The 26,815-nt window shown below is 43.4% G+C and overlaps 3 protein-coding genes across 4 annotated transcripts; 1 reads left to right on the top strand and 2 right to left on the bottom strand.

The window, feature by feature from the left end:
• Positions 1–1,930: 1,930 nt before the first annotated feature.
• Positions 1,931–17,638, top strand: LOC120834148 (vang-like protein 1). Of its 2 annotated transcripts, XM_078090343.1 has the most exons (10): positions 1,951–2,132; positions 6,006–6,254; positions 7,049–7,220; positions 11,718–12,146; positions 12,424–12,599; positions 13,115–13,248; positions 13,553–13,588; positions 14,902–15,052; positions 15,304–15,538; positions 15,794–17,638. In XM_078090343.1, the coding sequence occupies exons 2-10, from the start codon at positions 6,184–6,186 to the stop codon at positions 16,052–16,054; spliced, it is 1,665 nt and encodes a 554-aa protein (XP_077946469.1). In that variant the 5' UTR covers positions 1,951–2,132; positions 6,006–6,183; the 3' UTR covers positions 16,055–17,638. The 2 variants fall into 2 exon arrangements, with proteins under 2 accessions (XP_040057908.1, XP_077946469.1); XM_040201974.2 differs by lacking the exon at positions 13,553–13,588 and having other exon boundaries at positions 1,931–2,132.
• A 690-nt stretch (positions 17,639–18,328) lies between these two features.
• Positions 18,329–23,358, bottom strand: casq2 (calsequestrin 2). Its single transcript, XM_040202412.2, is given in 12 exon segments — positions 18,329–18,463; positions 18,465–18,716; positions 18,821–18,895; positions 18,993–19,093; positions 19,822–19,876; positions 19,956–20,001; positions 20,112–20,242; positions 20,320–20,393; positions 20,865–20,976; positions 21,072–21,172; positions 21,325–21,409; positions 22,794–23,358. Coding segments are annotated over 12 exon segments (1,287 nt in total). The 5' UTR covers positions 23,031–23,358; the 3' UTR covers positions 18,329–18,445.
• Positions 23,359–23,591: 233 nt separating this feature from the next.
• LOC120834427 (potassium voltage-gated channel subfamily E member 2-like) lies at positions 23,592–25,693 on the bottom strand. Its single transcript, XM_040202413.2, has 2 exons — positions 25,581–25,693; positions 23,592–24,967 (listed from the first exon to the last, which is right to left on the bottom strand). Exons 1-2 carry the CDS (start codon positions 25,608–25,610, stop codon positions 24,635–24,637), a joined length of 363 nt encoding a protein of 120 aa, XP_040058347.1. The 5' UTR covers positions 25,611–25,693; the 3' UTR covers positions 23,592–24,634.
• Positions 25,694–26,815: the final 1,122 nt, after the last annotated feature.

Genomic DNA, 26,815 nt, shown 5'->3' with positions numbered 1-26,815 from the left:
TATTTGCTGCCAGTTACGTGACTGTTCTATTTGTAAATATATTTATTCATCTACACAGAACATGTTCTACTGGGCGTCTGCGTTGTGTCTCTATGTGTGATTCAGTTGCAGTGGAAACTAAGTCCTTAAACTGGGACAGCTTGAAAAATAAAAATAAAACCCTTTTCTATGCGTTATCTAAGTATTCTTACAATATTTCGGAACCCACCATTTTGTTATTTGAAGGCCTTGCTATTAGATTTCATTTTACAACGTGTCTTCTGAAGCTTTTTCTATACTCATTTGAGATAAATCCATACAGAGAACCTACGCAAGGTGTTCCTCCTCCCCGTCCGGATGGGGCAGATAATTCTCCAAAAAATGTAAACAACCATATTACAGCCACCCATCTCCTTCCTCCCTGCGGATACACACACACACACACACACACAAATGGATATACATACAAATGATTGCGTAAAATGAATGTACCGAGACAAGAAGAGAGAAAGAAGTTGCATCTTTTGGCTCACTGTTGTGGGATATTATTTTGTAATTTTACAAAATATCAAACTCAAAACAGTCCTTCAAACTGTAATTTAGGTTGTTCTGTGTGTTGTTTACATCATGGACTGGCTTTACAGATTCCCCAAATATGGCTTTTATATTTCTTTATCAGATCAGGCAGTGGATACAAATTCTTGCGCCTTCCTTTGAATTTTTCTCTCCATTAGTCGCACGCCGCCCGCGCTCCTTCTCTCGTCCCTTTATGCGAGTCTCTGTGGTGTAATGTGGCCCTGAGGGCCCTGAGGTATTGTTCATGTCCACTCCAGCAGTAAGACTGACATCCCTTTGTACGGACGCTGCACAGTACACACACTACACATTGGGTCTACACACTGGATACAAAAGGTATGTTGGGAGGAGAAGAGCACGGGCAAAGCTCAAGACCAGATTCTATGATGAATAAGGCAGTGGACGCTGTACATTTATCATATTGTGTAGTTTTTGCTTATGTGGTTAAAAGAACTGTAAGCTATTTTAGTCTGCATGCAGCTCTGATACGAGACACATACTTTGTTTGGAAGGAGCTGCACTGCCCTTTGATGGAGATCTGAACTGTTAAACGTTAATATTTAATATTGGTGGATATATTTTAAAGAGGTCTGCGTGGGTTCTCTCCGGGTAGTCCGGCTTCCTCCCACAGTCCAAAGACATGCACAGGGGATCAGGTTGATCAGTGACTCTAAATTGCCTGTAGGTGTGTGGATGTGAGTGTGAATGGTTGTATGTCTCTGACCAGTCCAGAATGTACCCCGTCTGTCGCCTGAAGTTGGCTGTTATAGACTCCAGCCCCCCTGCGACCCTGTGTGCAGGATAAGCGGTTTGAAGATGGATGGATAATTTAAAGATAACATTCCTTTGAACAGCAATCATAAGGGCTTGTTTACCCACCTGTAATTACCACCAAAGATAAGTGTAGAAGCAGTTGTTGCTGTTCTGATGCTATTTAAAGTTATGGCTATGTGCTTTGTTTGTGCTTTATTTGCAGTTATTGAATTTTCCCAAATTGTATTACCATCATTTCAAAATATATGCCATTCAGTAGGCGCTTAAGTGCACTTTCACCATATGTGCATGCGGCTACAATTATGTATGATATCGCTCAATGCTTCTTTTATTATTGAGTTGTTTTTTTTTTCAGAAAAGCAGGTTCAAAGAATAACTGCAAACTAAAACAAACGACGTCCACTCGTTCTGCTTCTATGGATATGCACATTTCAGAAAGACCACATTGGCCCCCAAACTGTGTTCCCCGATCTGCGCAGTGATCGCTCAAACGTCCACGAAAAACAGCTTTTTGGAGGGTGATTTTCAATGTTTAACTCTCAGCACCTCCCCGCTGCTGCTTGTTTGGAATCTGTCGCAAAGGACGACCCCGTGTGGGCTCCTGTAGAAAACACCTATTCCAGTGCACTGGAGATGTGCTGTACCTCCATGCTGCCTCCCTCCGTGGTGCTGCTGAACCACAATGGGCAGGACCGTGTGAGGGAGCTGCCCTGTCAGTGCGGCACGGACGCGCCTCAGCACCACCGAAACCACCGCGCCGGGACGCAGGAGCGGAATATGGCACGCGTCTGAGAGGGGAAAAGGTAGGTGAATGAATCGATGTTTCGCCTGGGCATACCCGTGCCAAACGCCGGAGACACACGTAGCCCCTCGCGGGAATTACTGATGAAGTTCAACGCTGCCGTGGGGGTGAAAAATGGTTTCCTTCTGATCAGACATGCAGCATTTAGTCCTCATCTTTGTTGAGCCAGCATCGCGGGCTACTGCCTTTTATTTTGGCTGCCCATCGCATTAATCACGTCGCAGCCAACATAGCAACATAACAAATGCACTGTGTGTGATCCAATCTGCTGGTGGCTAAAGGCGTCCAGGATGCTACGGAAACCAGATCTATTGTAACCGAAACTGCATCCGCGTAGTAACATCAATTAACATCGCATCCTCAGCTCCCTTTCAGACCCAGTAGCCTACAAAAATAAAGGGCGTGTTAAGGTGATGTATGCGTGTGTCGCCATCGCCCTGCAGCTGCACAGGGCGCACAGCTGGATGAGGTGTTACCAATGACTGAAGCCACTTTACGTGCCTCCTCCGACACCGTCGGCGCTTTCTCTCCCAGCGTCTGGGAGTCACGGTGCTGCAGTGAAGCCGTGGTGCACCTGCAGTCATGTATTATTGATTCGTGCTGATAGGTCCTGAGCAGAGAGCCGTGAGGGCACGTTTGAGGTATGGCCACCCTTTGAATAGGTGACTTATTCCCATGGAGGCCATACTTGCCACGAATGATCAAAAGGAAAGGGTTGTCAGCGAGGCTTTTGTCATCGCCCCTTTTAAACCATGGCAGGCAGGGCAGACAGCCACAAGCGTAAGGAGAAGTGGAGCTTTACCTTTAGGCTGCTGAGGAGTGTTAGGATCATGCAAAGCTTGGCCAGCCAATATAATGCATGGTGCATTTATAGATCAGTGTACACACACAAGTGTTTTTACATGCATACAAGCACTTTTCCCAAGGTAGGAATGTACTGAGTTATCTCTCTCACCCCCCTCACTCCCTCTCCTCCAACTGTACTTGTATTTAGTTCCACATGAGCAGACCAGGGGGACTAAGATTGCATTCCAGAGTAATGTGTCAGTCCTCAAAGCTTCTCTTTTTACTGAGCATGTGTGTGTGTGTGTGTGTGTGTGTGTGTGTGTGTGTGTGTGTGTGTGTGTGTGTGTGTGTGTGTGTGTGTGTGTGTGTGTGTGTGTGTGTGTGTGTGTGTGAGAACAGCAGTGTGTTTGAGATTCTCTCCAGTCATTCAAACGTCACATGTTTGCTCTCCTCACATATCTGAAAAATACCTTTGTTCCAAGACTACAATGTCAAGAGTTATACATCAAACAATGGAGGGAAAGTGCTACTGAAATGAGCTCCTAATTAAATACATCCCTGGTACATTGGTGAAGCCCACAAAATAATCTCAACAAGAGTTCTATGTCTACATCTTTGGCTTTATTTACGGGAGTTTAGTCAAACAGTTACAATGTGTTGATCAGCAGCTGTTCCTGGAGGTTATACAAAGTCCATGAGGGGATTGGAGATTGTTATCACTATAAATAACACTGGCACACAGTGTGTCACCTATTGTTTGATTCTAAGAGGTCTCACCCGGCTTACTCGACTGTGTTACTCACTTGTGACACACACTGTGTGTGTATTATTTGCCAATTTCAAAGATTTTGTTTCATTATAGAAAAATGATATACAGCTGGAAAGACACGTCAGAATTTCAACAATTGTGTCTTTTTATCTGATGTGATGGTATGTTGAGTACTGTTTGGCTGCACTTTGAGATGTCACCCTGCGCTACAAATCACTACGAATGGTGTTGCACGGTTATCAGTTAATACCACTGAATAAATGATAAAGCAAACCCACACAGCAGATTGCCGGTTGCTGCATCTGCAGATTGTGGCATAATGACACCAGTGCAGGGTGCGCATGAAGGAAGGAAGGCACTAATGGGTATGGAGAATGGCACAGATGCCATGGTAACCAGGCCTCATCATGTGCTCCAGATGAGCCACGAGGCTGATCTGTGCAATCCAGGGTGCCAGCAATCAATTGGGTATTTGATGCAAATCTTAAATTCCACACTCTCTTTCTCTGTCTGTTTTGGAGGACAGCGTATTTGAGAGGGCCAAGGACATTCAACAAAAATCTGTAAATTTGAATATGTTGTTATTCATTGATGAGTTGGATCAGCGGGGAAAATGGGACAACCAACCTAATCCGTCAGATGTTACTGGTCTCCCAATGGACTGCTGCACATATTTGTTGCAATATTGCATTCTGTTTGCTTGTTTCTCCTCATAATCTGAAAAAAATGAGTCCATCATAGCACCATCATGAGTCTGTACCTCTGGGCCTGGGTAGTTACAGTAGCCCCCACTGTGCAACAGCCTCCATCCACTAAACAAACACATTAATGAGTGTTGGTTTTACATTAGTGTCACTTTCTGCCCTTGTGAATCTCTCCACAGTGCAGCCAACCAGAACGCTCTGCAGCGAAGCCTCCCCGTCTCAATAGAGAAACCCTTAACCGCGCAGAGTCCGTCATAGAGGACCACTGGATTTTTTTGACGATCTGACTCAGAACAAGGCCTCTGAAGCACGTTGTTATGCTTTATTCATAGTTAGCCGTTGGTTTGTAACTGATAGTTGTTCTAGCCCCGCGGCGTTGATTTTCCACATGGCCTGGTTCGCTATGCCTCTTCAGGCTCGTCTCGTGGATGAGTGGGTCCTCAGAGGAATCATCCTGGCCCACATACCACTGCCACGCCTTCACAGATCAGCACTCGGGGGGTTAACGGCTTTTATTCAAATCATTGCCTTATTCGTTTAACCATATGGGCGCAGGGTGCAATGAGAAGCCATTGTTTGCTCTTTGTGCTCACTCTGACTTTCTCACAGACGCATAACACAAATTTACTCCCAGCAGGGGTGATTGATTATTGCTCCTAGATGGGGCCTCCGGTGTTGCCAAGGCAACAGTGGACGCTCCAGATGTGGGTTATAAATGAGAGATGTGACTTCCCTCTGTTGAAAATGGTTTGTGCAATAAAATTGTTGCCGGGACATCAGCCTTGATATTGTGAGCGCTATGTTCAAGTACAACATTATTGCCGTGTTCAGCGTGTGCTGCCCTACATATGTAGCTGTGGAAACCGATACTATATTCTGTCTCAGAGAAACCAGCATTTTTGTGTAGCCCATTATTTTATTTTCAGACAGAGCATGATGTCCATGCGGCTGCGTGGATTCAGATACTGATGTGCTGAATATGCTTTTTGTAACTCTTTATATTCACCATTGGCTACGGAGTCGACAAATAGTCGGTAGATAATGGTGGTGTGCGGGGGGGGGGGGCAATAATTTATCACTTGGAAAACATTTTGTTTATGCTTTAAATGGACCATAGTTACGGTATTAAAGAGAGTTATATCCTTGTTTTATTTATTCATTTAGTTACATGGTGGGTTCTTTTTTTTATTCGACTTTTACGATCTGTTCTGAGACTAGTTGCAATTGTCTTTGTTTTCTCCCTCCGCTCTTGCAGTGTGTTTGTTGGATCATGATGTAATTGTTTATTTAATTACTGTATACAGTTTACACATATTGCAATTATGGGATTTCAATGTCTGGTTTGGCCTATTTCCAAATACATTTTGTCTTGTAAATTATTCCATTATTATTAAGCCCAATTTGCATTGTACAAATATGTAGTTTTGAAATTCACAATACATTTTGAAGACAAGTCCATACAGCCAGGATAGATATTTAATAAGATAATAAAAATGTAAAATACATTGAAAGATTATCACTCAAGCTTGTATGGCCTGGCTAATATATCTGATGTATTATTTGTTGAACATGATTTGCTGCAAGCCTCACACCCTCTTATCTCCCCACCCTGCAGGTCAATGTGGCTACTAAATCAGCTATCTGGGGTAGTTGTCAGTCGCTGCGGATTCCTGAGGCCCGTCTCTATAGCAACCCCTTCCTCCTCCTGAGCGCTGCTGGCAACTAACCCTCTCTGCCACTCGACGGTCGCTCCCCAGCCCCCTGGCCAATAGCCAGCTCCGTACTGCGCTGGAATGGACACCGAGTCGACCCACTCGGGCTACTCTTATCACTCCAGCCGCTCGGGGAGATCGAACCGGCACGGGTACGTTTCCTGTCTGGCCGCCTTTCCGTCTTTTCTTCTTGTTATCGGCCGATGTCTCCCTTCCTGTACAGCTGATTTCTGCTGGGTCACAAGCCGCAATCCCAGCGTTTGATATTGTATTTCATGTAATCACTCGAGTGCACGTTGAGTTTGTCTCCTGTTTTGCTGTGTTGGCTGTCGGATGAGTTTGAGAGGAAAGTGAGAAGCTGGAGGTTGAGACAGAGAGAGTTGGTGGATTCGGGTCGTCACAGCTGAGTGAATCCAACCTATTTCCCTGATTCACTTTGTCCGTCCCGCAAAGAACTACAACCGCAGCTTGCTGTTATCTTCACTATAGAACACTGCTGTCTCCTGTCACTTTATCGTTTGTTTCAACCGTGTGTGTCTTTGTGTTTGAGTACATTTTAGACCCAAAAATATTTTTTGATCGATAGAAAATGTATGAGCGGATATTTTAATGATTCTCATACATCAAACAAACACTTGGTTGTTTGAGCTTTGCATATATGAATATTTTCAGATTTTCTTTTTCACATAAGTTATCGATTAAGTTAACCGAATTTTGTGGTTGTGGGCTGTGGCTTGGAGGAAACAGGAAATTTGATTACATCAGCTTGGGCTCTGGCAAATTGTGAGAGTAATTGAATTGCTTTGGAAACACTATTTATAGACGAAACGGGTAATCGAGGAAATAATCTCCAGACTCAATCAACGATACACATATAAGATCATGAGAATGTGTTTTAATGATCTTAACGTCTATACTCCTCCTGCGTTTGTTTGTTCCGCCCCAGCGATCGAAGCCGTGAGCGGCACAAGGCGAGCAGCAGCAAAGACAGCACGCGCTCCGAGAGGTCCGTCGTCATCAACCCCCCCGACACGCCCTCGCAGGACTCCCCCGTTCACAATGGAGAGCCACTGCCAGGAGAGCCCACGTCCACAGCAGACCAGGAGGACGAGGGCCAGGTATTTTACACGGTGTCCGAGACAACTGATCACTCATCAAACAGTGGGCTGATTAGGGAGAATAGTCCTTTATTCCTACAGAGAAAAATCAGAAGGCTGAGTACGTTCTGAACCCGTGACCTTATAAACTCGTCCTAAGAGCAGCTGGCTGCCCGTTGCGACGGCGCCTGACACATGATGACAATGGTGACAAGGGATCAAATAGGTCAAAGGCTTAGCATCCATCTTGTAGGTCTGGACGGATTTGCACGTGTGTGTGTGTGTGTGTGTGTGTGTGTGTGTGTGTGTGTGTGTGTGTGTGTGTGTGTGTGTGTGTTTGTGTGTTGTACTGGGTATAACTGTCAGACCTGATCGCTTTGAAAGCAGAGCAAATTGATTCCAGTCATTCCATAAAGCTGAGCTCTACAATAAAATAGGTTTTAAGTAGACACAGGGAAGCAGAATGCTGTTATATTGCAGCTTAAATATAGAATGGATATTTCACTAAGCTGACACCGCAGAGATTAAAGATGCACTCAAATGTGGCTCACGGACTGGACACAGAGGGAAACATTCCCCTAATAACACAGAAACTTGTTGTTACCTTTTCGGGTTTTACTGCGTATTAAAGAAACTGGAGCTTTGGAAAGAGCTGTTTCCAGTTTAAACCGGAAGCAAAAAGTCTACTAGCTCCAAGCTGCAAGAAAAATAAGAGTGATATCGATCTGCCCTTCTTGCTTTGAGCAATGAATGCATATTACCCCAAATGTCTATTCCTTTAAATGCAGATGAGCACGTACGTTGCAATGAAAGTCAAAGAAAAGGGTATGAGAAGAGGAAAGAAAAACAACCAAATGAAGGGAAAAGACTCTGCCTCGGGCTACTTTCACTGGCTCTCTGACCTACTTGAAATCTATAGCAAGAGAGCATTTTCTCATGGCGTATGTCCTCTTGTATGTGCTGTTTGTGTGTCAGGGAAAAAGTTGTGTGTGTGTGTGTGTGTGTGTGTGTGTGTGTGTGTGTGTGTAGAGAAGCTGAGGTCTGAAGCTGCTTGAAGAAGATGTACTACAGAGTGTAGAACATTATTACATGTGATTATGACATGGACATGCTTTCAGACAGGCCTTCTGACAATTTTTTCGAGAGGTCTGACCCATTTTGCCGTCTCTGCTGTGCATCCCCTTCCGGCTGGGCAGCCACATTCCAGCATGTCACGGCGCTGTCAGCTCCTAGCTGATGCCCATTGTCCGTAGTGTAAGGTAATATGCCATTGTACTGCATTAGCCCTTCAGACAAATAGCACCAGTCTGGGGGGGTTGGGGGGGCTCCAGACCAGACTTTCTCGCACACTGAGCTTGAGCATCCAGCCAAACGGCACTGTGAGGAAAGCTGATCTGAATAATGCCCATGACATAAGGAGACGGTCCACAGCTTCTGTGTGTGTGTGTGTGTGTGTGTGTGTGTGTGTGTGTGTGTGTGTGTGTGTGTGTGTGTGTGTGTGTGTGTGTGTGTGTGTGTGTGTGTGTGTGTGTGTGTGTGTGTGAGTCATAGAGAGAGCACCAAGGCTGTCACTGAGACCGTCCATGCTGCTTTGTGAGACGTTGGGACTTTTTGCCAGAAGGCAGTGAATTCAAATTACACCAAAGCGTACGGGCTGAACCACCTACGCTTGTCTCAGCGCCGCTCTCTGCCTGATAGCCACTGCTCTCCCCGGCAGACTGTTTGCTGTGTGTTTTTGTGGTAGTAGTTGTGTGAATGGGGTAATCAGTATGTTGTTGTGTTGTTGTGCTTGGGGATGGTGGAACAGGCCTAAACATAATCCACATTCGCCCTCTGCCAGATGAAAAGCCTGCCAAGCAAGCAGCAGCGGCCATGCTACCCCCCCCCCACACACACACACACACTTCTCACTCCTGCAACCCTTCTTCTGTCTCATTCTCCCTCAGTTGCTCTTTACTGTATGTAGAGATCAGGCTTGATTAATGTCGCGTTAATCTTTGGGATTAATCCACTAAGACTTAATGGCTGCGTTTAACAGTGTATTAGCTCTCGCTAAGTGAAAGGCTGTTGCGCTCTATAGAGGAGACGTGAGCATGAAAGCTCGTCCGTATAAAGCATCTTTTTTATCGCTTACCTGAATATTGTTCTTTAAAGCAAGCAGCAAAGGCACTGGCATTACACTGTCAATTCATCTTTTCCGTTTGTCTGCCTCGTTTAACCTCGTCAATGAGCCAGCATGCACAACAGCGGGTTGTTTCTTTTGTTATTTACACCTGGTTTTATATATTTATAAATTACCTCTCTGCGTGTAGTTCAGCCTCCGTCACCAAAGCAGATATCTTTTTTTTTTAAACATAAAAATAAAACAACAATAATTTATTTGTTCTCCTCTCCTCAGCCGGCAAGAAACTAAACTGTGCCTCAGAGCTGACCTCTGGTGATGAGTGACACAAATACCTTTTTTTCTGTTGACTCAGCTTCTCTTGAGCTCACTGTGGTTTTGTACAGCCAAACTCCAGATTCAGTCAGTTTACCGTTCTGATCTGATTGGGTCATGAATTCAAATTGTTAAAACAACAAACAATATTTCCATATCCAATCAGAGGGAAGTCCAATTGCAATTTTACTTGCATGAAAATCCAACTTTAGTGGAAAACTCCTTTTGCATTTAATAATGTGTTATATGCTCCACTCTAAAGGGCGTTAATTGGTAACCTTTGTTTCTAGACTGAACAGTCAAGCTTAATGGGATATTGTTTTTGTATTATCACTTATTCCTCTGGACCCTGTTAAAATAAAGAGTGAAAGAGGAGAGATGTGAGAGGAATAGAAATGAGACTGGATGCTAAATGGCTAAATGGAGTTGACGGTGCACTTACATGGGGGACCTCTGGCCTCGCACATTATTCTGGCAGGCAGATACCCAGAATAAAACGCTGCTTCTGGATCCTCCCCCACCTCCTTTCTCACTGCTATCCATTAAATTCTACCTCAAACTCTACCTTCTACCACTGCCACTCTCCCGCTCTCACTTTCCCTCCCTCACATCCTCTTATGCTCATTCATCTTCTGGCTGCTGATGGCCTCCCCTCCTCCAGCATGGCATGCAGAGTTAATTAGCTGTGCACAGTAAAGGAGGACAGAACTCATATTTATGCAGGATTCATCCTGCATTTTCCTGATTGGAAACAACATGATGTCGATTTCACATATTTCCTATTTCACAAATATGCAAGTTATGTTCACTTTCTAAGGCACAATTCACAGTGGAATACTCACTCTAGAGTGAGCGCCTTCTGTTTGCGTTGCCACTTATTGTCTGGTTTCTTTGCAGCTTCATTAGGCCCATATGCCTCTAGGTTTGGGCTTTACATGCAGTTGTTGGGCTTCAGTGTGTGTGTGTGTGTGTGTGTGTGTGTGTGTGTGTGTGTGTCTGTTCAGCTTGTCTTCTTCTTAGCCCTCATCCCTGTCTCTCTGCAGCTGCTGTTCCTGTGAGTGATTGTAGTTGGCGAGATCTACAATGCAGTGACACATGGGGAACAGAGCATGGCTAATTACCCGAATTAACGACAGGCACATCAGAAAAAAGAAAATCCTCTTTAGAGCAGACTTGTCATTCATTTATACGCCTTGTCGCTCTTTCTGGAAAATATTTATGCAAAAAATGACCCTTCTGACTAAAAGAAAAACAGGCTCCCGCTTTTGTGCGTGTGTGTGTGTAAGTACACGCACATGTTGGCATATTCTTGCCAAAGTGAACGTTCAACCTGTCAGTTTGCATTACTTCAATGGGACTTTGAAAGCATGTCTTAATGAAGCAAAACTCCCAGAAAAATGTCCATGTGAAAGCTGCATAAAATCCATGATTGCTGAGATTTTATTCCCCACCCAAATACCTAAATATGACCAGAATTTCTTTGAATACAACATTGACTATTTACATTTAAAGCTGTTCGGGCTGCTAAATGTTTTCAGTGGATCAAATAACTGTTGGTAATGTATCAGGAATCAGGAATCAGGAAACATTTATTGCCAAAATATGTCAAACATACAAGGAATTTGTCTTGGTGGTTGGTGCGTGACAGTAGACAGTGTGACAATAGACAACAAGACAGCAGTGCACAAGTAATAAAATAAAAAAAATGAAATTCTAATGCAATGGGTTAGCAGAATAAGGCTATGGGTTTGTATAAAACAAGAGAATAAAGTTAAAGTTAAAAATTTTAAATATTAAAAAAGTGCACTTGCGAACAAGTAACGAAGTGACGTGTGACGACAAAGTGACGAGTGACGACAAATGTAAGAAAGGTTCCTCATACAGCAGTTTAACATTTAGCATATAAGCATCTTTCAGCTCATTGCTTAATGCGTTTGCTTAATAAGGGAAGAGAATATGCCACGTGAGTTATTTTATTTATTTTGTGTTGTGTCTTTAAGTGCCAACATAGACAATCTAATATCCGTAGATCCCTGAGCTGAATTACCCTTCCTCTGCCTTTCCTTTCTTTCCCTCCTCAGGACGATAACTGGGGGGAAACCACCACCGCGGTGACGGGCACCTCCGAGCTGAGCATTTCCCAGGAGGATGTGGTCGGACTCGGGAAGGAAATGCAAGACCGGACCCGAGGCTTCCGGCGTTACCTTCCGCTGGCCGTGGGCTCGTTTGTGGCGCTGATGGTGCTGGCCACTCCCCTGGCCTTCCTGCTCCTTCCGGTTCTAATGTGGCCCGACAGACTGCAGGCTTGTGGCGCCGCATGCGAGGGCCTCTTTCTTTCCATCGCCTTCAAGCTCCTCATCCTCCTCATGGCCATGTGGGCCTTGTTCCTCAAGCCGGGCCGCGCGAGCCTGCCCAGAGTGTGTGTGTACCGCGCCTTCCTCACCACACTCACACTCCTGCTCACCATGTCTTATTGGCTCTTCTTCGGGGTCCGGATCCTTGATGCGCAGGTGCGTTTTGAGAGCGTTTCCTTAGTAACACAGTATTTCGTAAATGTTAGCCATTCAAGGTAAGTTAATGTCAAAGGGGTTAATGTTGTTTTGAGGAAAATGCTTTCAAAACTGTGTGTTTATTACATAATTTACTTGCCACTGCTGATTATCTTGCTCTTGAAAGCTAGATAATTAACCTCAATGACACTTTTCCAGGTAAATGTAGGCGGAAATACAATTAAAGAACGTTTTTTCTTGGTGCAGTAAATGTTTTTACGGTCATGTGGTCCAATAGGATGAGGACTACCATGGGATAGTCCAGTTTGCTGTGTCCCTCGTGGACTCCCAGCTGTTTGTCCACTACCTGGCCGTGGTGCTAATGGAGCTACGTCACCTCCAGCCCTGCTACACCGTGTGTGTCATACGCTCCACAGACGGAGAGACGCGCCAATACAACATAGGACAGCTGAGGTACGTGTGTAGTTACTAATGAAATGGGAGGAATGAAGAAGAAACTATCAATTTTACTCATGTGTACAGTACACAGTTAGACACACACACTGTGGAAGTGTGTGTGTAACATCACATTGTTCACAGAGAAGACTGGCACAGGAGGTAATTGAGTTACTCATCAGCCTCCCGTCAAGTTTAATCAAGCGTTTCTAGGACTTGAGGGTGCGGATGGCAAAGTGCACACAGGCCCTCATCTTATGGCTGCCTTTCTTCAGCGTATGACGTCAACAGGACTATGAGACAACTGTGCTAATTACACAAGCTTTGTGCGATGAGGCTGAAAATGTCATGTTTTTTTTATTGGGATGAAGGTTGAAACCCTGACAGAAGGCTTATACAGGCTAAGGATACATATTTGAAATGAAGCAACACATTCATAACAAAGGGATCCGTTTCAGGTTTCATCAGGAAAAAAATATTATTTGTTGTGTATTTAATTTTATACCACTCCGTCTCTCTTTGTTTTCATGCAGCGTTCAAAAGGCTGCTCTGTCCATTTTGGAGTATTACTACAGAGACTTCCCGCTCCACAACCCGGCCCTTCTGTCCGCCTCCAAACACCGGGCCGCCAAACACCTGGCCGGGTTGAAGGTCTACAACGTGGATGGTTAGTCAAATGAGTAACTTCTACATTTCTTCTGATTTCTGTTGATGTTCTAAAGGGTTTCATGGTTCCGAGCGGCCAATTTCCCTGATTGTAGGTAGTTTCACATATGCAAAACCCAACTTGTCTTAAGCCTATAAAGTGACCCATTCAGCGGCTTGATGTGGCCAGTCTGTCACAGTAAGTTTTGCTTGAAATAGTCAAGAGATTCACCTAGACGTCTATAGCCTATATTCTTTCCTTCGCATATCCCTGTTTTACTACAACGTGATGTTTTCTTTTCCATCTCCATCCCTTCCACGAGCAGCTTTTAAAAGCAAACTGAGAAAATACCTTTTGGACAGTAAGTATACTGTAGATGAAAGTCCTGAGCCTCCCTCCACCCAGCACGTTATGACAGGAAGCCTCCGTCCCCGACGGGGTATATATTGCATCCACTGAAACCACTCCTACCACACACTCAAACACACACACTGAGACCCTCACAAACTCCAACGGTGACACTACAACACTCGTGATATATTGACTCCCTGCACCCACATACTCACAGCTTGTAATGTAATGTAATACTGCACTCTTTCCTGCTGTGAAATGGTCCTCACCACCCATAAATCCTTACCTGCAACGCAGCACAGTGGATTTGATGATCTTTGGCAGGGGTGCAGTATGGGAAACGTTGTCCTCACAGCACCTTCCCTCCCTCCCAGCCCCCCACGCTATCAAAGTGCAGCGGAGAGGCCTCTAGGGAGCCGTGGAATTTCAGGCCTTAAATAATTCATCAGAGTAACGCTCATTCCTCACATACTCCCACATCTCTCTCCTTTCTCCTACTTAGCCTGTCTCCAGCTGCCCCCCTTCCCCTCCCCCTCCCCCCTTCCCGTCTTCCTTTTCATTTTGCACACGCTTCAACCCCCCTCTTTCTTTTTCACAGTCATTCAAAGTCGCTCTGCTCAATGAAAGATGTTTAAAATTCTTCAAATGTGTTCACCACATTCGTTCCCGAGTATCTAGCTGACTGTTTTGTCATCCATATGTATCTATTTCTCACCTGCACACATACCCACATATGCAGATCATATTATTAACTATTTATACCCTTACCTGACCTGCAGCATTTACTCTTTACTCTCCCCCAAACTGTTATGATGTTCATTAATATGAACCAGCCCTTACACCCCCGTAGTAAAACCTCAGGACTAATATAACTCCATATAACTCTAATGCACTGCTACTGATACGAGCTCCATTTACTCCCTTTATGGGTTCGTCACATTAACCAGTAAATTCACAGATCAGACGAGAGCTACGGCCTTTGAAGTGTAAAATAATGAATATTTAATCTACACTGTAATATAAAAGTTTCTGCATATAAAATTCAACTGCAAAATTATTGCAGTTGAATTTTCCTCTTTTTATAGAGATGGACATACACTCTTTTAAAATCCTGCAATGGACGTAACACTGAACAGGCAAATTGCTAATTCTTTGACACCTCCAATGATGTGTGGGATCAGAGCTGTTCTCCCATCTGGCCTTTTCTGTCCACAATTCAGACTGAGATACAGCCCATTAATCAGAGACACTGCTGGGGCCAGGTGCTATTTTCTCCGACTCATAATACAACCAATTTGCCTCTGTCCTCCCCGTTTGGTGCAGCCCCAGGGAGCACTGCAGGAGCGCAGCCTGGTAACGGGAATCAGTCACGAGCGATGGTCACAGCTGCCGCCAAACGCAAAGACAGCGCCCACAACGAGCTGTACTACGAGGAGGCTGACTACGAGAGAAGAGTCCGTAAACGTAGAGCCAGGTGAGTCACAGGAACACATGTCATCATGCCGGAGGGCGGCTTATTGATCTCTACACTCGTTCGGACAAGAGTTGGAACCCCTGTACAACATTTGTATTCAAACCTGCAGTCAAAGAATGTATAAAGAAAACAAGTCTGCAAGCCACATTTAGGTAACAGACACTTTGGCGTCAACAACACTAGTTGAGAGGACTAGCCGCCCGTATGTATTCCAGCTGACAGCTGGCTGACTGCTGTTCCCTCTCTGCCAGGCTGGTGGTGGCTGTGGAGGAGGCCTTCACACATGTCCGTCGGATGAAGAAAGAGGATGAGCAAGCCACGCCGTCCGACATCATGGATGTGCGTGAGGCAGCTCTGGCTATATTTCCCTCCATGGCCAGGGCCCTGCAGAAGTACCTCCGCACCACCAGGAGGCAGCACTGCCACAGCATGGAGAGCATCCAGACGCACCTCGCATTCTGCCTCGTCAACAACATGAGTCCTAAGGTGAGTTTTGATTGAAGCCCAGATAACCAAAATAGTGTATCAAAAGAATATAGTGTGTTGTCCATATTTCAAGCCTCAAATGTAAATGTTAACAGGATGTGAAGCATTATTCCCTGGTTAGTTTAACTGGGATGTTCTTACCAGTGTATTTGTTAAAATCCGGGGATACGATGACAGCGTTTTTGCCAAAGGATCAACAAACAAATCGTTTGACTTGGGAACGTGTGGTGTCTTTGCCTGTGCCTGTTTGTCCAGGCCTTCCTTGAGGCCTACCTGGCCCCTGGTCCGACCCTGCAGTACGGCCCTGAGCGCTGGATGGCCGACCAGTGGACTTTGGTCAGCGAGGCTTCTGTCACCGGCGGCATAAAGGAGGGCTCAGAGTTCCTACTGAAGTGTCTTGACTTTAGCTTAGCTGTGACCATCAAGGGCATCCCGTACATTCGACTGACCGAGGAGTACATCGACCCCAAGTCTCACAAGTTTATACTGCTGCTCCAATCAGAAACCTCAGTTTAACGCAGTGGGCCAGCGCTGCTGATCTGGACTTATGGGACTGTTACCATTTTTGGAGTGAATTTTTTTAACAATGACTTTTTGTACTGTTTTTCGTTGTTGTTGTTTTTTTACCTATGTGTATGTAAGTTTTTCACATAAATATCTCGTGTCCTCGTCTTTCTTCCGGTCAACACGAAAGCATTAAAAGGTAGAAAACGGGGGGAGGATGTCCTTGTTGGGTTATTTGCAGATCACATTTCAGGTGTTCCTCTAGCATGTGTGAGTCTTCACAGGGGGAGTTCATGATAGAAGCAGTGTGTTTGATTTAATGACCAGGATATTTGATGAAGCCCACAACAATTCTCACCAAAATGTTTCTTTTTCAGTCTCAGCAATGATTATTTAAATGTCCCGTAATGCAGATGTATGTACAGTATTTATATGTGAATATTTCTTTATCCCTTCAGACTTTTTATATCAAATTTTGCATTGCTTGAATGTTTTTTTTTACCTTGTCAAAATGATTTAGCCTTGTCTGTATTTGTGGAGATAAATGGACTGTAAATAGATGAAAGGCATGTTCGTAAATGTCAAAATCACTGGAATTTCTTTGACTGAATGCCAACCTCAGTAAAGCTGAATATAGATGGTGTAGGGAATAGATTGTGAGCAAACACATGTGACTTCTTGTTATGTATGTATACCGTAGTGTGTGCAGTATACACTGAACTATTTGTAGGCTAATAGACATATACTTCCTGTTTGGACGGCTTTGACATTTATGTGGTTGATCTTATATATCTTGTTATAAAAAGGACACTTTGGGCTGTTTAATTTAAAAACGTATCCTCCTTTTTTATCTTAATTCATCATGAGGTGTATTTTTACAGCTTCTTCTACATTTACATAATGCATTAGACAATGCATAGCCCAAATTCATTTTACTTACATAAGTAGTAAAAGATTTTGGTTAAGTTTCCCATAGTATCTCACCAAAATGAATTTGCTCACTTCTCTGGCAAATGTTTTGAACAAGTGTAAATTACCTGAAGCCAGCGTCAGTATTTCTGCTTCCAGTGTTTTGTTTCACTGCCACACTGCTGCCACCTTACTACAGCTACTGGAACAGCACCACTTTCTTGAGCATTAATCGCATTTGTGTGAGTATCTGTAGTTTTAAAATCCTTTGTATTCATGAGTCCTGGTATGTGCTGAAAGTTATATCCACACAAGTGTCACCGTGGTCACCGATGGTGCAGTTTTGTTGAGGCTTTTAGAGTTTTGATGGTTGCGAAAAGTTCTTTATTACACATGTGCCTCAGTTAAAGGTAGGTTGTGCTCAGCATACTGTACATGTGTGGCCAATTGTGTGTGTGTGTGTGTGTGTGTGTGTGTGTGTGTGTGTGTGTGTGTGTGTGTGTGTGTGTGTGTGTGTGTGTGTGTGTGCGTGTGTGTGTGCCTGAATAAGAGAGAGAGATCATTGGAAATAAAAAGGGAACATGAGGAAGAAAAGAGGTTGCTTTTTAAATGCTTTGTCCTCGTCTTCTTTTCACAGAAACTGTCACATTTGTAAAAATAATAAATATTTGTATGAACCTTTTCAAGGCATTTGATTGTTGCATTTCTTTGTGATAGTATCCTTTATTACCATGACAATGGTCGGGCTTTTACAGCCTTTCCAGCTGTATTTGTGAGGTCTGGATCATCTGGTGTTCTGAATGGACCGCTGTACTTCACCAGTTGAGCTTCTCGTGACGTTTATGTTACTAGATGTCCTTTTCATGTTTTCCTTTATGGCTTCTCAGTCATTTGTGGGTTCTCAGTTGACTGAAAATATATGGTGTACGTGTTTTCTGGATTACCATTTGATGGATCACCATCAATAGATAGATGGATGCATGAACATATGAAAAAAAAACCTCTGCGGGAGACAAGATGAGAGCAGAGTCGAGGTGGAGAAAGCAGTGGTGGTGGTAAAAGGTGAAAAGCAAGACAGAAAAGTAAAAGTGCAGACGGATATTACATTTTTTGTTTTTAGGTTTTGTAGAAAGATTTGGAACCACCTGTTCCAACAGTCAGTCAGTAATGATTGTCTTGACTATGGGTTTTCACAATGTAGAAATGAATTAGATAGATGGTTGATATCAACAGGCCTTTATTATTAAAATGTGTCTATAAATGATTTCTGTCCGTAATGTGAGAAATGTCCAGTATACATCCAGTATAAAAAGCCCATTTCCAGGCTTATTTACATTGTCCCCCAAAAATGTTTTTTTCAGGAAACATTTTGGATACTTTTATTATTTTTGTTATTATTATAAATAGTTTTGTTGTTATGTAGCAGTACAATTGTTCGTCTGAGATCCATTTAAAACTTGAAGAGAAAGAACAGAAAAGTCAACCTTCACTCGATTACTCATCATCATCATCATTCATCATCATCATCATCATCATCATCATCATCATCATCATCATCGTCGTCGTCGTCTTCATCGTCTTCGCCATCATCTTCATCGTCTTCACCATCATCGTCCTCGTCTTCGTCGTCCTCCTCTTCATCACCGTGGTCGTCATCATCCTCAGTGTTGACCTTGCCGGACAGCACGTCTTCGATCCAGTCCTCCAGCTCCTGTGCGGTGGGCAGGTCCTCCTCGTCCTCCATCTCCAGCCACACGCTGTCAGCCTGTCACAGACGGAGAGGTCAATCATCTTCATCGTCATCATCATCTTTACTCATCACAACATCCTTGTCACGTCGGACATGTTGTCGGGTTGTCAGGGACTCACATCTGTGACGTTGACAACTCCAATCTGGGGTCGGAACAGGTCCACCTTGAAGGTCTTCTCCCAGTAGGGGATCAGCTGAAGGGGTCACCAACACCAACAACAACAAAAAAGATCACATCAGAGAAGCAGCTTCTCAGCTAAATCTATCCACTTTTTATTTTTGACAGCTCACCAGTGGAAAATCATCGGGGTCAATCCAGACGATGCTGAGCTCTGGCAGGTGGGTGTTGTCTCTTGCAACTTCCTTCAGGATCTCCAGGAACTCAAAACCATCTGGAAGCAATTTCACCAATTATGAAGCCACTTAAAGATCAAATTTGACATTACAGGACTGTGTCTGTTGCTTTTTTACTTTGAGCTAATTGAGAAGATTGACCCCACTCGTATGTGTCCTAAATGCAAGGCTAAAAACCAAGAGACAGTTAGCTTAGCTTAGCATGAAGACTGAAACAGAAGGAAACAGCTAGCTTTATTTTCTGAAGGTTACTAAATCTACCTATAAACACATCGAAAGCTTCGTGATAAACACAATCTCCTTTGTTGTATCTGTTAAAACATCTGATTCGTGGTTAGCTATTTCTTTGCTGCCCTCGACTGCTTCTACTCTCTCAACATTCAAATTACTGTGGACATGTAACGTTAATCGATCAGCAAGTAAGTGATTAAGTGTATTAAAAAAAAAATTAGCATTTTTATTAGTTGAGTGTTACATTCTCTATTTCATTTTTAAAATGTTTTATTTACTTCTGTTTTAGAAATGGTGTGTTGTCTTTCATCTGCTTTTATAATATATATTTTACATTGTCTAAAATTTCTATTTTCCTTGTGAGATTCTTCGCTGTTCATTTATGTATTATTCTCAATTGATCAAAATTTGATTGATTGATGACTGAGCGTGAACATTCGAAAGTAAACAAGCCATTTGCTGTAAAACTCCAGGGTCTGAATCAAAATGTTCTAGTTTATCCAACCCAATAATAGTGGCATAGCATGTGACATACCAGGGTCTTCCTCCTCTGCAAAGGCCACAATGTGAATGCCCTCAATGTCATCCTCCTGAGGAGGAGGAGACACGTCATACATGCAATGTTACTGTAAACTAACTTCAAAAGTATCGGTGCTGAACATCACTCACCCAGGTCTCAAACATATCCTCCGCACGCAGCTTCCTCAGAGTTGGTCTGAAGGCACACACAACACATTCAATTATTAAAAATGTGTCCATAGAATAGACGTTAAAAAGAAGTCGGTTAAACACATTTGTTTGAGTAATTAATTCAATGTTGTTTACCGTTTGTGTTCAGTTATGAATTTCACCAGATCCTCCTCAGAGTGAGGCTTGCCCGGGATGGTGACGGGCTCCTCCATGAAGGGTTCATAGAAATCCACCTCATTCAGCTTTAGAGTCAGCTCCTTGGCCACCTGAGGCGACAAAGACGGATCCCTCCAGAGTGCTTTTCTTAGTGCTTTTCTTTTACATACGTTTGTGTGTTACTTACAGATTTCTCAAACGTGGCAAAGAACTTGATGTAGGGCTGGAACTGCTCTGCAGCTTCTTTAAATGCTTCATAGTCTGCGGGTGATGCAGGGAGAAGAGAGTTTTTCCGGTGTTATTGGACTGTATCATGTTGTGAGCATGAAGGTTTTCCTGGTCACACATCTTTTTGTGTTTTCTTTGGCTGTTGTATACATGACATGTGAACATTAGGGAGCGGAAATAGCTGAACTTTGACCAGTCAGAAGGGATTGTAGCTGCAGCTCTTCGCTGCAAGTTAACTACTCTAGACTCAGTTCTCCCACAGCGCGAGAGACGGAAGCAGGCAGCAGCAGCTGTGTTTGCAACAGTGATAAAAATGGATCTGTAAATCCGTGGAGATGAGAGGGGTTAAAATGCACTCAGTATAAAAGGCACGAGGCACGGAGAGCTCGCCGCAAAAAAAGCTCGGCTTTGTTAAAACATTTTTTTTAAACACACACTTATACGTAAGGTACCATTTAAAAGTGTGGAAAAAGTGTCATCGCGCCAACAGGCTCAAACACTCACGCTCAGAGTCCTCGTTCTTGAAGAAGCCAATGAGGCGGATGTCTACTTCCATCCTGTCAAAGGCTCTCAGCTCCAGAGGATTGTCTATCACCTCCACCGGCTCCTCCAACAGCTAGAGACAAACAGACAGAGGCACTGGGATGAGCTCGGGAACTTTGTCAAGCGTGGTTTCGATTGCTTCTAACAGCTGAGAATCGGCGTACTCACATCCAACAAAAACTCCACCAGAGTGTTTGCCGAGAGCAAGCCGTCAAACTCAATCACCCGGTCGGCCTTGAAAACATACATGCTGCCCTCCTCCTCCAGGCCTGTGATTGAAGGGGATTACATATCAATACACACATTTAGCATTTGTTCCTAAAGTTGTTTGGCTCTTCAATCAATCTGTGATGAAGGCCGTTGTCTCCCAGAACTTGCAAACATCCCATGGCTAGAGGCTGTCCTCTATTTATATACCTACCCAGTTTCTTTGCCACTTTCGCATCCTTGTGGGAGTCGACCATTCCAAACCCAATGTCCTTCTCCTCCATAACCTGAGCGGCAAGCTGCAGCCAAAAGAAACAGAGCATGAAGGAATAAACGGTAAGAACGAGACTGAAAACGTACAGAAACAAGTTGATGGTAGTGTGAAAGCAGCGTTGAGTTAAGGTTCAACTAAATAAAATAAGATGATCAAACGTCAGAAGTACTTTGGCTACTCAGGGGCCACGGAGATGCAATTACATAATTGTGCAAGCTGCACGGTTCTAAATATAGCCGAAGCTACAGTCGTTTTTCCTGCAATTGTTCTGAGAAGTACAGTAGGTTAGAAAATGGAGACTCTGCTGCCATTAATTATTGTTTATTTCCATTTTGCATAAAGACCCTCATGCACACATGTGGTCACGTAGGCGTTGAGATTCGAACCTGCCATCAGTTTCAAGCTCTTCCACTGAGAGTTGATGGTGGAATTGTGCAAACAAACATAGCAATGCACCAACAACGGCAGGGAAGGAGAACATTTCTAATGTAAACGGTTCTACCCTTTGTGTGTTTACTAGGAAACTCTCAAGGGCACCTCTAAAGGAACAGTGCGTAGCGCTTAGCGGGGTGGCAGAAATGTCATATGATATTATGACGTCAATTATTTTTGTGTTTTATCACTTGATGCTTTAATTTTTTTGGAATAAGTGGTATCTACATAAAGAGCAGAACCTCCCCGAGGGGCAAGTGTCATTTATCGACAATATCCACATCAACTGTGACATGAGTGAATGACTGTGTAGTAACATGGCCCACCTGTGCTGTGTCAAATAAGCAAAGCTAATGTGGGGGTATGCACAACTTGGCTCAGGTTACCCTCAACAGACCAGAGAGCAGCCTCAGCCATGCGTAACATGAGAGAGGACACAGTGCTCACTGTCTGCTCCTGTAAGGGATTCAAATACAATAGATTCCTGAAGACAAAATAACTAAATAATGTTTGAGTTTGCTTGAAAAAAAAGAAGAAAAGACCAGAGTTAGTTGTGTCCTTGGCAAGAATTGCCTATTTCGGCCAGCAGAGGAAAGCCTCGGGGAAAATCAGAGTGATATGAAGCAAAGAGAAGCAGACAGTGAATTAAAGCAACAGAGGTAACCTTGACAACACTGCATATCACCTGACTAATGTCCACCATGGAGTATGAGCTATGCTTGTTGACCTTGACAAAACTCACACGCACTCACACATCGAGATGGAGTTTTATGTCTTGCAAGTTGCCCGTCTGATTATAAGGGCGGTACACTCTAACCGTATTATTTCCATCATCCTACGTCTCTTGCAGCAACAATTGTCCTTTCTTTTTTCTTTTTTCGTTTTTTGATCACTGCTTAACCCCCTTGGTCTTGTTTTTAAAACGTGATCCAGCACCTCTTCTCCAACTACTTTATTCTCCTCTGCTTATACTTTACCTCCAAAACCAACTCAGTCATCTTGTGTTGTTTCTGCAGCTCCTTGCTCTCTGATATGGGCCCGTGGTAGAACATGCATACCAGGCTGTGCTCCTTCAAGGCTTTCTTGTAGTTCTTGTCATTGATGTCTAGGACGCGGTCTTTCCCGTCATACTGTGGGTACTCCAGGCCCTTCGCAGCCGGTGCCAAAGGCACCAGGCTCAGGCAATGGAGCAAGAACAAGCAAAGGGACAGCATGGTCCACAGCAAGCACACACACGCAGGGTGAACGGCTGGCGGGTTTTAGTTTTTCACAGTATTAAAATTTCACAATCGAAAAAGGTCACCCCAGCCGCGTGTATTGGGAAAAGTAGGCAAAGCTACAGTAAGTGTTGGAGGTAAAAGTTGGTCCGTCGGTCGCACTTCTCACGCATCCCAAGCTGTGCAGACAAATCCAGGTTCCACAGACATCTTCAGGTCCTGGCAACTGTTTCTCCCCCCGTGAGCCCTCCTGCATGCACGCCTTCTCTCACGCAGACAAAAACACAAAAGAGGAGCACTGCCGGGCCTGTGAGGTACTGAGGGGGAGGGCGGGGGGCGGGGGGATACCATACATAGCTGCGCTCCATTACCACTTCTGGTGCAGGACAGGCCCATTTTTAGGGACCAGTTGTTTGAATGCTAAAAATAAAGCTGCGAGTGAGAAAGAGAGATAGGACAGGACGGGGAGGGGAGGGGTTCATAGTGAGTACAGTTCTTGCTCCCATTGATGTCGGTGACGTGGGAGGAGAGAGTTGAGTCCCAGACATTTAGGGTATTTAGTTATTTCAAGCCATTTAATTCCATGAGAAGCTGTTTGGAGGAGAAAACGCTGGTGTATTTTAAGTAACATCTGCCAACAGGTGTGCAAAGGACAGTACAATAATCTTTGGTCATTTAACAGATGTGGTGTCATGGTTAACAAGTGCAATGATTTATCTCACCACAAACTGAATATAGTCTATATATAACAGCAGTTTGGTTTGACCCACTGTTGTTTTTTGTGCCTCCTTGATTTTTCAATATTCAATATAATTTCAATAGTAAATGGGCTTCGTTGCACTATTGAGAAAGCCGCAACAGCTGCAAACTTTTAGTCTTCTACCTCTTCAGTCCTCTTCGTTATTGACCTCAAGTATAATAGTTCTCGAGCTGCTGCGAGAGGAGCCTCGTCTGTCCTCCGCAGGCAGAAATCAGGTATGACATGCTGAATTATGAAAGTGTTATTAAAGTTTCAGATTCTCATGCAGTAATTCTCAACTGGACATACCTGTATCTGCACCCTGTATCTCAGCAGGTATTTGCCACAGTTTATATGTATATAGATAAATAGATGAACTATGTAGATTGCGTTTTAAGAAATGAATACAATATGTACATTTTGCACAAAAACGAATGGGTTATTGTTATTGTTAAAAGCAATAAAAGTACAGGTGTTTTCACTATTAACATTAACGTTGGCTCTGATCTTTCCCACAAAGTCATGATAGTGTGACAGCGGGTCAACATTTTTGATTTCGTTATTTCAGGGTTGAAACAATGTGTCAACTACATTAAATACATTTTGGATAACATTCTCTTAAAAATCAGATGAAAGACACATTTGTCAACGATGTGAGTCTTGACGTCATATGGCATGGCTGTGATAGAGGGATCGGGTATCACTGTTCTAATGTTGATGTTAGTCGAGAATATTAGGAGCAGTTAAAGCTAAACTAGTATCTATTAAATCATATTATAGGAAATAAAAACGTTTTGACCATGACAATGATTCACTGGTGAAAACCTGACGATGTGCTGTGGGTTGAGGGCCCTCGCTCGCATTATCCAGCCCCAAAGTTGGCAACAACATCGCCTTGTTGTATCTGAGCCGTCCAGTCCTCCTTGATGTATTGGTGGTAGGGGTCATTGGAGTGCTCTCTCCTCTTGGATTTCACTGTGCTCACCAGCATGGCTACAACAATGAAGGCAAACATGCCAATCATCACCGCTAGGTACCAGATGACGTTCTTGAAGTTCTCCTCAGCCAGAGTGTTGTCCAAAGCGTTGGCTGCAGCTGTCATGTTACGCCGCCAGTTGTCCAGGTAACGTCCTAAAGCACTGGACAGGGAGTCCTCCAGCTGAAGGGTCACGTTGGACAAATCAGATGCAGTCATCTAGTTGGAGGGAAAACAAAGGATGTTTTTCTGAACTTTCCAAAATGTTTAAGCTTAATTCAGCAAGTTTATTACTTATATTTAATGTTTATTAGTATATTGTAGATACTGAATCTAGACTCAAATAAAGTCCAAGAGAGAAAAATGTATTTGAAGTAGCCCAATTACTACAGGTGAAAAAACAGACATTTCAGTCTTAAAGGAAGAGTCTGGCACGGGATCTATTGACACAACTGGAACATTATATTATAATTATGTTAACTCCTTGATGATATTTAGCAGGTCCTCTTTACAGAGTTGAGCACCGTGTTTATACAGAAGCCCATTACAGACAAACCCAACACAGGCTGTGGTTCGGCCACTGCAGTTCTCTTACAACTGAGTGAAACATTGCTCAAAAAGAGGATCCATAAGTAACATCAGCTATCGTCCAGAAATCAGCATTGTGATAGCAAATTGTATTCTTTGAAGCATAATAGAGCTCTGAAAAATGTCAGATCTGCAGTGCCAAAACTGATTTTGAAGTAATATAAAAAACAAGACAAGCAGACCTAGCGGGCAACAATAATATTATTTAAAGAATGTTGTATCTTTTTAGCTTTTCTGTACAAACCTTCTGCCAGGCTTTCAAAGGCCGAATCATGAAATCGGTCGCCTCGGACACCTCGGAGGGAAAATGGAACACCAAAAAATGGAAAAGAGGCACCGACGGAAAGAGCAGCTGGTTGCAGTAAGAAGCAAAATCTTCAGCTCACAGAAACACACCACTGCTCATTCTTTGTTTACTTTTTTAATCTTTTCTGTTTGGCTGAACAGTGGATTTTAAGGGGGGTTGACCTTGAAAACGTAAGGCATACAAATTGTTAATGGCCTTGAAAAGAAAAGGGAGCGCTGAAAGTCATTTTAGTGGCCGACGAGTGTGTTTATTCAGCTCATTGCTCATCTGGCCACACAGAGGAGGCACCCTAAAGGGGGACATCGACTGCAAGAACTTAATCATTTTATGCAACCAATAGAAGAATAAAATAGGCAATCAAGGGAATTTGAGAAAGTGTGAGTAACCATAACTGGCCATTCAAAATTTTGTGCAGTTTGCTGGAGCAGGACACACATCACAAACGCAGGGAAGCAGATGAAAAAGCATCTCAATTTGTCGGTGTGATGGAAAAATACTACAATATCTGTTTGAATAAATAATATGAAATTCAAATGAATGGTTGCCAATAAAATAAACGGGGTTAGCCTTTGTATACTTTGTGTTTTGCATAAAATCACCGTGAGCAATAGAGGTAGGCGGTTCAATGCTCCTCCTTGATAATCAGTTGCCAGTATCATCGTGATTTGCACAAATGAGACCTGTTGATAGAGTTTGCCTCATTGCTTAGAAATTGAAATAGCTTATTCAGGTCTGCGCTTGGAGAATGATTGTGTTGTATTTAATGGGTCCCTACATGGTGACTTCTGTTGTCACCCAAAGAAAATGAGATCAATTTTGTGATGTGAAATTCAAACAAGCAAAATAATTTCTACAACAAGTCTCTGATGCTATCAGACAAACCACTTTCATTTCAGTTGCAGAATTACCATGATTCCATTCTTTCTAATTAATTCTAATTATGAGAATCTTGAGATCATTAATAATTAAATATACAAAACATGCATTAGCTGATCGTTCTAATGATTTTCCCAGATGCAAAGTGCTGAGGTCCTGGAAAGTTTGTGCACTTTGTCTACAGGCCAGAGGTAAGCAGACGTCTGTGTGGGAAGGAAAGGCAATGCAGGAAACAGTTTAACAACTTTTTGAATATTAAACTTTTTAAATATTTCTACCACTATTTTACTGATTGA

This window comes from Gasterosteus aculeatus, chromosome 16 (genome assembly GCF_964276395.1).
Source record: "Gasterosteus aculeatus chromosome 16, fGasAcu3.hap1.1, whole genome shotgun sequence".
Taxonomy (NCBI): Eukaryota; Metazoa; Chordata; class Actinopteri; order Perciformes; family Gasterosteidae; genus Gasterosteus; species Gasterosteus aculeatus.
This window is presented reverse-complemented; position numbering and strand designations above follow the sequence as displayed.

What these genes read in the sequence shown, in the direction of transcription:
- LOC120834148 (XM_078090343.1), top strand. Translation starts at nt 6,184, where the DNA reads ATGGACACCGAGTCGACCCACTCGGGCTACTCTTATCACTCCAGCCGC. An exon ending in GAAGGTCTACAACGTGGATG is followed by an intron (nt 13,249 to 13,552) that starts GTTAGTCAAATG and finishes TTCCACGAGCAG; the next exon opens with CTTTTAAAAGCAAACTGAGA. An exon ending in GTCCGTAAACGTAGAGCCAG is followed by an intron (nt 15,053 to 15,303) that starts GTGAGTCACAGG and finishes CCTCTCTGCCAG; the next exon opens with GCTGGTGGTGGCTGTGGAGG.
- LOC120834427 (XM_040202413.2), bottom strand. Translation starts at nt 25,610, where the DNA reads ATGATTCGGCCTTTGAAAGCCTGGCAGAAG. An exon ending in CTTTGAAAGCCTGGCAGAAG is followed by an intron (nt 24,968 to 25,580) that starts GTTTGTACAGAA and finishes CCCTCCAACTAG; the next exon opens with ATGACTGCATCTGATTTGTC.